The sequence below is a fragment of the Onychostoma macrolepis genome, chromosome 12 (genome assembly GCF_012432095.1).
Source record: "Onychostoma macrolepis isolate SWU-2019 chromosome 12, ASM1243209v1, whole genome shotgun sequence".
NCBI lineage: Eukaryota > Metazoa > Chordata > Actinopteri > Cypriniformes > Cyprinidae > Onychostoma > Onychostoma macrolepis.
In genome coordinates, this window is record NC_081166.1 from 5,200,883 (window position 1) to 5,213,052 (window position 12,170).

A 12,170-nucleotide genomic window follows, 5' to 3' on the forward strand; every position below is an offset into this window, starting at 1 on the left:
AATTTTATTTATTTATTTACAGGGGCAATGCACATTAATAAACATAAATGTGCCAGAAATAGCCCAAAAGGCTATTTTTCATCTGTAGACCCTTGACAGAATGTTAAAAGGTCACCCTAAAAACAAAGAGAGAGCATCACACATATACACATAAATACATTTATTGTATTTAGTTTAATTAATTTAGTTTAATTTAGCAATATTTCTCATTGTTATTTAGTTTGTACTTTTTATGCATTAACAATATACTAAAATAAATAAAACTAAAATTAAAATAAAAATTTATAAAAACTATATGGACATACAAAAAGACAAACAAAACTCAAACTTTAACTAAAAAGAAAAAAAAAAAAGACAAAAAAAAAAAGATTAAAAATATTAATACAAAATATCACTCCCAAGGCAACATTTCTCATTTAAATTTATCTGACATTTTTTTAATGTACTAATTTTAATACACTTAAATAATTAGAACTTATGATTAAAAACAACTTGCTTCCTCTATTATGGTTTCGTAATTCCATTTAAATTCTACTGATCAAGTAAGTAGATGTATATTTAGACAAAACATGTTTTATTTTTGCAAGCAACACTTTAATTGCAAATGTTTAATTATAATATAGTAGATATTTCTGCAGCTATGATCATATAAAGTCTTGGTCATACTAGACTTTGAGCGTGCAAAATTTCTTCAAACATTGCAACGGTCGTCATATGATGGCATGCACTGCAGCTTCTTTAAAAATAAATTAATTAATTAATTCAACACATAACAAATAATACATCCAAAATGTAAAAACAAGACATTTCAAATTGCATACTTCTTGCAAGAGCTGAGCAGCTGCCATAAAGAGGCATGGGAATGCTAACGGATATCTTTCTCCAGGTCTATCTATCATAAACCTGCTCATTTTCCAACATATAATGCCCTTCCTGACCGCTCACCTCATAATCATTCCAACATGATTTGAAGCAGCAAGTGAGAAATAGTGTCTGTCTCTTTTCTCTCTTTCTCTGTCTGCACGTCTGTCGCTTTTTTCCCTGCATTACCTTATGCTTGAGTACCCTGAATAATGATCAACCACCACACATTTCCATATTTCTGAAGATAAGAGAAGTCAATCTGCACACAGACAACTTAACCAGCTTCCAGCGGCCTCATTGTATGACGCTTCAGTAGAGACGTAAAACACATGGACATGACCTGCTGAATCAATCTCCGCTTCAGAAAGAGAGAGAGAGAAGATACACAAAGAGAATAAAAGAAGGACACAGGGATGGAGCAGTGCCCCCCCGCTAACAGTCTCACAGTACCCATTAAACAACGCTTATTGAATCAATTTACAATGTCTAATGCAGTTTTTGAGTTACTGGGGAGTTCAAGGACAGGGGCGATGTGTCTTTCACTGAACTGCTATATACGTGCAAAGGTACGGGTGATGATGAATATATGTTTATATGTTACAAATGGATTTTAAATAAAATGCATATTAAATGTATACGTTTGTTTTACTGCTGTCAATTGATTGAATAAAATTAACTAATTAATCACACTTTTTTGTTTTTTAATTACTCGCAATTAATCCCACCTAACATTAAAGTTTTTAAATATACTTTTATATTGGAATAATTTCACATTCAATCTTCAAATTAATGTACAAACAACAAAGGCAGTATATATTTTTTTATATTTGTTTAATGGCATCTTTTTTTTATGACTGAAGGCCAGTATCACTCATACCAATAATACTGATTTCTCTATAAAATTGTCCCTCACCCCTAATATTTAACCATTGACTATAGCCATTCAACACTGCAGTATAATTGAGAGCTATCAATTTTAACATTTATTAGACTTTAAAAACATAACTTCTAATTTAAGTGAACTTAAAACAATCTTCACATAAACCCATTATAATAAATGTCAATATTTACCTTTGCCCTTCAGCAGAAATATACAGAAATTGAAATTATCAAATACTAAATTCTAAATTAAATATAGATGAATCCTTAAAGCTATACAAGTTTTTTTTCCCCTCTTTTTTAAATTTTTCCTTTGATTAACAGACATCACAGTAGCTGGTTATTTGGTTGTTTTGGCTGCTATTACTTTAAGAGCTGTTGCTGCTGAAAATGATGCAGATGCATCATATTTTCTCTCAACTCTTTTTACCTTTTCTGACCCACTTCAGGTCTTAAAGTATCAATAATGAGCTGACGAGTTGAATCGGGTGTGTTAGATGAGGGAGACAGTGCTGGGCTTCTCCAGGACATTTCAGAGACGTTTCAGAGACGTTCTAAAATATGACTCATATAAAATATGTTACATGCATGCACAGTTTTAAGGCAGCTTTAGTTGCCTTTTTGGTAACTTCATGACTTAACTGACCACGACATTGCATGCACGTAGTTTATTTCGCGCTTTGATATGAAAGGATACAGGCTACAGTGCGCCGGCGCCTTTGTGAGTGCAACTGAAGAGCGCGCGATGCGAACACAGTACCGTTTCCGCGCTCGTTTGACTCCCCTGGCCAAAGAGGTGAAGTGGAGCGCGCGTCTGAAACATCTCTTCCCTGCTGAAAAAAAAAACAATAGAACCCTGCCCAAAACACAATAGAAAATGTAATGGATTTAATGGTTATAACGGGAATTGTATTGGTTTTAATGGAAACTATAATGGTATCTACTGGTATGTGATGGATTCTATTGGTGGTATGTTAAATCCCATTGGAAAAATGCCCAAAACACACTACAAAAAGGAATTTTGTAATGGTTTTACTGGAAAAAGCTAATGGTTTCTGTGATGGTTTCTATTGGGCTTCTATTGTTTTTTTTTAGCAGGGTTGTTTGAACTGCTCGTAAATAAGTTCTGCGACTGAATAAATGCACTTCTTGTCAAGAGAAATAGTGACAGAAGTAGCAGTTGTAAGTGGGGTGGCCAACCCCTGCGTAAATTGCGTTAAAATGTTTATGTATTTATTTATTTTTCACTAGTAAATTTCAATGGTCAAACAGTGTGAATTTTTATTTATTTATTTTAAAACATTAAATGCAATGCAAATGTATAGTGTATCACAGAAGTGTAAATTTATTTACTTCATTATTATTATTTTCTTTCTTTTTCTTTTTCTTTTTTTAATTATGAGCACAATGAAAATAGACCCCGATTAGATAACCAGAAATGTTGAATATTTTTTAAAAACATTTTGGAGTCTCTAAAGCTCACCAAGGTCGTATTTATTTGATCAACATAAATAAACAAACAAACAGATACATCTAATATTGTGAACTATAGTTATAATGTAAAATCAATTTAATTTAAATAAAAAATGTTTTCCAGTTGAATATACTGTACACATTTTTCATTTGTTTCTGTATTTCAATTTATGATTAGGATAATTGCACTGCAGAACAATTTCCACACATTTTATCTTAAATTTGTAAAAAAAAAAAAATATATATATACATCTGAAAGCTGAATAAACAAGTTTTACTTTGGTTTGCTAGCATAGGATTTGGCCGAGATACAACTATTTGAAAATCTGGAATCTGAGGGTGCAAAAAAAAAAAAAAAAAATCCAAATATTGAGAAAATCGCCTTTAAAGTTGTCGAAATTAAGTCCTTAGCAATGCTAACTACTAATCAAAAATTAAGTTTCGATATATTTACTGTAGGAAATTTACAAAACATATTCATGAAACATGATCTTTACTAAATATCCTAATGTTTTTGGCTTAAAAGAAAAATCAATAATGTTGACCCATACAATGTCTTGTTGGCTATTGCTACACATATATCTGCGCAACGACTTATGACTGGTTTTGTGCTCAAGGGTCACATATTACATTATATAATGTTTATTTATGACCAGATTATGAAAATATAAGAATAACAACAATATATAATATATAAACAAATGACTGGCATTAGTCTGTATTAGCTATTAGAGTTTCATTAACTATAAAAGTAAAGAAGTTATTTGAAAATGAAATGTTGCCATCCTAAAAGTAAGACTTCTTTTTTCCACATAAAGCTCTTTATGTATGAACATGAAATATCCAAAGTAGCCTATAGAATTAATTTAGTAAAATACACCCAAATGTGGTCAGTGCAAAAGTTTCCACATTGACTCCAGACTGACTTGCTAATGCTAATAGATTCATGGCCCTATTTGCGACTTGGCATGGACAGAAAAATTCATGTTTCACAAGATCGACAAGCCCGTGAGGCAAACACAGGAGAACCGGCATGACTCTAGCCAAAATGATGAAGGCTGTCAAATCTCAAACACGAACCAATAAGTCAAGCTGCAGTCCTGAGCTGCTGTTTTGCTGTGCTAAGCTAACTCCATGCAAAGACGTTATCGATCAAGGCCTGCTGGTGTAGACAAGTGATGGAATAAGGTCAGAGAAAGAGCAAAAGGTCACTTGCTTAATTTAGAAATTGATGTTGTTCATGAGGGTCTAACATGTTTCAACATTAGACTGCTGTTATATCCATGTTATAAATATCAACAAGCCCAATGCATGTGCTGGTCTTAAAGGCAGCCAACATGGTCAGGCTGGTCTATTTGATGGTTTTAAAGGTGTTTTGGACACTTATCAGCTGGTCAGGCTGTGAAACCAAAGGCAATTTAATTCAGCTAAGACTACAAAACCACTTTCGGCTAGGGTGACCATACGTCCTCTTTTCCCCGGACATGTCCTCTTTTTAGACCTTAAAAAAATGCATCCAGCCAGGATTTCTAAATTGCCCAAAATGTCCAGGATTCGGCTTTTGCTTTCTACAGTTGCCATTCATTGTGTGCGTTTTTGTATTAAAGCCCTGTGCGGAACTATTTTCTTAATCCCACTCCCACTGAATTTCTGTCCTTTACCATCTGCTCCCGCAAACATTCTAATGTTGAATATAATTTTCGCGCATCAGAGAGCCACTATCTATTTGTGGAGTATTTAAATCACTTTGGATGAAGCTCGTGGATGCAGGGTTGCCAAATCCGCATTTTTTGTATGGAATTGGGCTGCCTTTAAACTGTTGCGGTGGGTTGATTTTCTCCCGTGAGTTAAAGGTTTGAAATACTGCATAAATTATATTTGACTGAAATGCTTGTATTGAAACATTTTGCATTCTACCTATGATAAAACTGTGGTAGATGTTAAGTTTTGTGAAGGATGACCACTGGTAGGAAGCTTTTAGCTGTGTTTAAGATCAGTCTGAATAACAGTGACAGTAAAATATGTATTTTAGGAATGGGAATGACATATTTTGAATTTTGATATTTGGGATATGGTCATTGTGCTACTTTGGGGACTTCTTTAACCCCCCCCAACGCAACAACACCACCCCCACCCGTCTGTGTCCTGCCCCCACTGTCCTCTTTTTTGAAAACTAAAATATGGTCACCTTACCTTAGGCTGGTTTAAATTCAAAATTTTGATATACAAAATGCATGATATACAAATCATTATTCATTGCCATAAAACAACCTAAAGGTTATAAAATAAAATAAAATAAAATTCTCAATATGTCTGGCCCTACTTTCTGTTTCAACAGAAAATACAGCACAGGAAAGGAAAATGCACAGATTTTCTTCTCTTTGATTAATTCCACCACTGATGGATAAAAACAAAACAAAACAAAAAAACAATGAATGAATGAATGACTGAATGAACAAACGAATGAATAATATTTATGTATTACATTTTATTTTTTATTTTATTTATTTATTTTTTTTGCACGAACCAGGTAGACCAACTTATATTGGACTGGTAAATTGGTTAATCTGGTCTGCCAGCGTTGGCACCCTGGTTTAGCTGGTCGGCCAAGCTGACAAAACCTGCAAACTAGACCAGGCAAACCAGATTATCAAACCACAACTGAAAATGTCATGCTTACCTTTCCTACATATTGTGCATCTGTACCAATGTGTTCCTCTAAGACAAAGAACTGGTTCCATATCCATCCGCGTTTGGGCCGATGGTGGACCTCTGTTTCCCCGTCCTTAGTCTGGTTGTGGCTGTGAGTTGCATTGTGGCTCCTGGAAATGATTTTGGCTTGGCCATGATGGCTCGCCTCATAACCCCTCTCCAGAAAACACAGGCACAAAAGTACAGGACACAAACAAGAGCTCGGGTTCACCTTCATGACTGCGAATAGGAGCCAAATTCCCAATATTCCGAAAGGATTCCAAAAACTACAGCGAAACTCCAAAAGTTCTGCAATATTCCAAACACACTGTGGTATTCCACAAATGGTATATTCCCAAGGATAAAGATGGCTTCCAAACCCTCCTCCTCCGCCACCTCCTCGTCCTCCACTGCCACCAACCAGCAGCCACGTCTACTCCTTATTCCCCCCCTCGGATGGTCGTTTGAGGGGCTTGATTTAATCAGACGCCGGACCGGAGGTCCAGAAAGCTTGAATGAGGTTCATATTTCAGTCGTTCATCTTGGAAAGGCAGCAGAAATGCATTGACATCATGCACTATAATAGCACTCGAGGAAGAACGCAGGCGCGTTCAAGCCCAGATCCAACAAACACGTAAGATGACAGCAGCGGCCATGTTGAATCTCCTGTGAAAAGATGAAATGGACAAACAATTTCAGTGTTTCATATGGTTGCAAAATACCACAAGAAAGGAAACATCTCAAAAGACATTTAATTACCAGTATGGCACCATTGCTTAATGTGCCTTAATGTGAAGTTCAAGCCAGCATGGGATCAAAATTTACCCTGTTTATTTTACTAATGCATGCTGCTGGTCTTACTGTAAAATATTCATCAATGCATGTTATTCCAAGATAAATGGTTTGTTCCAAAATGAATTTCCCTTGATAATGTTAACCAATAGCCATTTAGCTTTTAGTCAGTTTCTATGTACAATCACTGTGGCTTCACTGCAATGTCAGACAACCACTTTTTATCATTTTTTTTCATTTAATATTTCCTTTCACTCTAAAAGATGTTACATTATGCAAGAAAAATTACAATTTACATGGAAATTCAACCAAAATAAACATTTTTGTCATCATTTACTCTCAGCATCCGCCATCGTTGAATGGAAAGGAGTAGATTGGACATTCCTTCATGCCATTTCATCTTTTATCAAAGTCGACCAATGTGAAGATGGGTAAATGAAGACAGATTTTTCATTTTTGGGTGAACTATTCCATTAAAAGAAGTAATTCATGAAATTTCCTCACAGAGACCCAAAACAACAGATGCTTGGCACAGTGAGTCCGTAACTAATTATCTCCTAGTTATAATCAATATTTCACTGTTTAACAAGGCTTGCCATAATGCAGTACCTTTGGATTCAGTCATTTACAGCAACTGTGGTGATGACAGAACACGTTCACAATGCAGTCAAATATAGGTCCTCATTCTAAATTAGCAGCAGTTAATATGAAGATGTAAAAGCATATCTAATGCAAAATGATTATCTCTCAGAAGGATGAGTTGCGCTCGGGTAACCTGAAATACAAATTTTCGAGTGTTCTTGGTGATACATAAGATTGCTAAACCAGGCAAGCATAAGACACTTTAGTCATGCTTTGGTAATAAACAGAACACAAACATTTAATCATGAAATAGTGTGGAGTTGCGAGCGGCATATTTAGTTTAATGAATGCAGAAATGCTAATCCCTCTTCTATGCACCAACAGCACTCTCATCAAGGTTTAAAAAGGTCAAAAATGTTATGAAATATAATTAAATGTGAGAAATCTACAGGATTCTGCATGCTGTCAATTACTATGGCAAGTAGATTTGACTAAATATATCTATGCTTACATATAGCTAATGATATTAAGTTCACCTGCAAGTTACCATTTATGCTGCATCAGGGTAGTTGATGTATCAATGTGTCCTATGGTGTGACGGAAAAATGCAAAGAAAAAAAAAAAAAAAACTCTAACATTGAAGATAAACCTGTCTCATGCTACAGTATTTGCGTAACTCTAAGAATGAAGATACATTTTTCTCATGTTATTTGTATGTTAAAATTTTTGCTATGTCACACCATAGGACACAGTCCAATTTTTATTTGTCAACTACCCATCAGAGAATGTGATTTCAATGGAGAGATGCGTTTCAAAGATGCCGGAGAAAAAAAAAAAATAAGAAAAACCTAAAAATCTCAAGGATTTGCAAAAACTAGCTGCGATGCAATCTGACCAAAGTCCCTATGTAGATATAACCAGCAAAGAAATATAGGGGAAAAATGCTAAAATCTTATCGAATTGAATGAACAAAGACCGAATTCTCCACAGCTGATTTAACAACACATTTACAATTAGCAACAAACCTCAAATTACACTTGAAATCTGTATTTTTAATTCTGATTCAAATAATGAACAAACTCCATCAGAGACTGTTGTGGTGTTTAAGTGCCTTAATTGATATAAAGGACAGTGTAAATAAATAAATAAATAATAATAAAAAAATTTTTACTTGCTATTTCTCTGTAATTAAATAAAATTTCCTAGCTAATTCTGAGAAGAAAAAAAAATGCTACTCAATATTTTTAATTGTACATGAATTAATTGATATTCTCAATGAATATATCTACAGCAAATATATTTTAAATAGATATTCAATGGGTATGTATCCAAAAGTTTGCAGAAGTTTCTTTAAAGCCAACTGATTTCAGGACGACAGAAACATCCAACAACTAACTAACCACCACCAGAGACATGCAAGCTTCCGATTGTAATACTGTCATAGGCGTCAAATCCTTTAAAGTGTAAACAGCTGAAATCCCCTTAAAAATGTACATGGATTAAAAATATGTTCTGGATTCTTGGATAATCCTCATGTTTGAGCAAGCTCTTCACTCAGGAAATAATGCAGCTTGCATTTAGTCACCGGTGACGCCTAGAAAATTAGTTGGTTGTTATTCCAAGCCTTCCATCAGAGAGGGAACCTAAACATACTCGCGTCTTTCAGTCAGAACTGTTAAACTCAATCAATCAGCTGCTCACAACACTTCAACAAAACATACATATATACATATATATATATATATATAACAGAATAATAATAATAATTGTTATTATTATTATTATTAGTAGTAGTAGTAGTAGTGGTAGTAGTAGTATTAGTATTAGTATTATTATTATTAGAAATTACGATGATCAATATGGTGACTGAAGTGCAGCCTGTCACTTAAAATTTGTATTATTGTAAAATTTATTAAATAAATAAATAAATAAAATGATACCATTGCTCACTGTTGATTTGACAGGCTACTGAAGTAGAATTTTGACAAATAGTTTTCGAGATTTCCATCTCTCCCCATTGAAATAGAAGCTGTACTTTATGGTTATTACCTACATAAAAAGCATCTCAGAGACATTGCCAAGACGGCCCTAGGTGAACCGACGGGCTTTACCCGTGGCGCGGCTGTTCTCTGAGGTGAGGCGATGGGGTATTAGCCTCTGGACTTGATTTGACAAGGTATGTTCCGGATTTAAACCACTCCGGTGTGTGTGTGTGTGTGTGTGTGTGTCGGCACCTCCTGAGATGCTCTTCAATCAGAGCGCTGATGTAATGATTGTATTGCTGATTATAATTAAAACACCCTTTCAATCCCCCCTCCTCCACCCTCTTTTCTTTTGCTCTCAGTCCATTGGTTACGGCTCACAGCTGCGTTCAATCAATGGCAGCTGGTCTCCAGTAGCGAAGCATTCATACAGCGGTGGGGACTTTCTCTACTGTCTGATCAGAGAACAGCAGGACACGCATTTCATGTCATAGTGGGTTAGATTACAATATCAGCATTGGGTTCTGCTCCAAAATCTGTAGTATTTATAGCAGCACACTGGCATATCACCAGTGGAACATGGAAACTTTGTTATTCATAGTCAAATGGGATTTGAAATAAACACTTTTCTTTTGAACTTTTTATTCATTAAATAATCCTGGGGGAAAATGTATCACAGTTTCCACAAAGATATTAAGCAGTGCAACTGTTTTCAACATTAATAATAATAAAAAGTAATAAAATAATAATAATAATATATATTCAAATAGAAGACAGATATATTTAGGTGGATATTTAGCAAACCTGTCCGATTTGTGCTTAAGACAATAAAATATATGTTCGAACATTTACAAAAAGGAGTAAGAGCGATAAGAACAAGTACGACCAAAAAGTGGAGAAAGTGGATAACATTAGAGCAGAGAAATGAGACAGCGAGGAAGAGAATGAGGCCTTGTGTTGCCTGGAGCGAGTATTTTCATGACCTGCTGTGCTTTCTCAGTCTGGACCCTCTGCTGATATCAAACTACAGAAGGAGAGAGGAGGGTACGGAGGTCAAACTACCCAAGGCAGAAGAGAGAAAGACTAATGATAACTGCTGTTAGAACACATTGTTAGGCAGATGGAGGAGTAATCGCTCTAACAGTGAAGTAGACCAATTACAATGGCATAGACTGGACACTATTTTTAAAGAAATTCATGCTACTTAATGGTTGATGAATAATGAATAATGGTTTTTAATATTGGATCAAAATAGCACCATTTTTTTGGATCTCTAAAGAATATCGCCCAACTACACAACTAAACTATTTTCTATCAGTAGGATGACAAAAACGTATAGAGTACAGACATAAAGCTACAAGAAAATGACACAAAAATTAAGAAAAAATAAAATGTAAACAGTTTTATTAAAAATAAAAAAATATTTATGTTTTAAATAAAATAGTACTTGTATAAAAAGTTTACATGATAAATATAATATATAAATATAATCAAATGATGACAACTGAGCTTTTAACAAAAAAAAAAAAAAACTTTTTCCAGTGAAAATGTGCAGCATTAAAGGTTAATATTTAATCCAAAACAATGCCCCCCAAAAAAAAAATTATATATATATATATATATATATATATGTCAATAATAATAATAAGATATTCTTATATTATAAATGTTATATTATACAAATATTTAATTAAATAATTTAAGATTAAAGTATTATGATTTATCAATGAATAATAATAATAATAATAATTATTATTATTATTATTATTATTATTAGGCATATGATTAATATTATATAACACTTTTATAAATAATATTTATTTTTAATATTATTGTATTTTTTTTATATTAATTTTTTTTCTCAAAAAAAAACAAAAAACAATTAAAACTTTCTACATTAAGTCCAGCTTTGAGTTTACTTTTTTTCATGCTGTCCATATTCTGATATTGTAAAAATGTTCTTTGTCTATCCAAACATACACCAATGTGTTTCCTGTACATATGAATACCTGTAAATGTTGATGAGATCACAGAGCCAAAAGCAGTGTGAATGTGTGAAGTACCTTAATGTTTATGTATGTACACACATAATCTTAGAAAAGACATATTTTACGGTACACAAACAGCTTTAAAGCAACAGGACTGGAAGAAGCTTTTAGGGAGGTGAGAAACATTAACAGGTTTGCTTTCTGTGCTGCTCTGTATGTTTCGTGAACGCTCAAATAATGTATGTACACTGACTGCCAAACGCTCCCAGCCTACATCATGAAATATACATAAAAGTTCAGAAAGATCAGATGCTCACCAATGAAAGCACTTAAACACACACACACACACACACACACCACACAAACACGCTCAGAGACAGGCTGGAATGATACTCATACAACCGGAATTACATTGTGAACAAATCTCTCCAACAGCTCCTGAATATTCATTCGGTGGTGCGAGCCAATTTCCACTATCGTTTGGCAGCTGAAGGTGAGAAGGCCTCTCAGACATTGTGTTTTTTGGTTGCCTGCGTTGAAATGTCAGAAATAAATCGCAAAGCACCTGCAGGAAATGACAGTTTTGATTTCAGAAGGCAGTTAAAAGTGAGAAGAGATCTTGCATCCGATTATTCATGATGCCATGCAGCAGTGGGCAGCTTTCTTTCTTTCTTTTGGACTTGAGCTCTACAGCGTCACACAGAGATGCCAGGCGGATGATCAGTCAAGTTTCATGCGAACTTTCAGACTTGTAACAACCACAAACAAGATCAGTTTTTTGGTTTTGTTTTGTTTTGCTTTGTTTTATTTGTTGGCAATGAGATTACAAAGAGAGCAAATGGAGACATTTGCTTCAGGCTATTGTTTCTCTTTCTTTTCTTTTTTTTTTTTTCGTTTTTGTCCTGAGAAACAAACCAAG

The 12,170-nt window shown here is 34.2% G+C and overlaps 1 protein-coding gene across 5 annotated transcripts in view; it reads right to left on the minus strand.

The window, feature by feature from the left end:
- The window catches only part of LOC131551374 (cadherin-18), a 225,939-nt gene that overhangs the window by 115,265 nt on the left and 98,504 nt on the right, over nucleotides 1-12,170 (minus strand). For all 5 annotated transcript variants that reach the window (XM_058794302.1, XM_058794298.1, XM_058794300.1 and 2 more), the window contains one exon: nucleotides 5,897-6,573. In XM_058794302.1, the coding sequence (XP_058650285.1) occupies nucleotides 5,897-6,145 (249 nt within the window). In that variant the 5' untranslated portion in view covers nucleotides 6,146-6,573. The remainder of the gene's footprint in view (nucleotides 1-5,896; nucleotides 6,574-12,170) is intronic.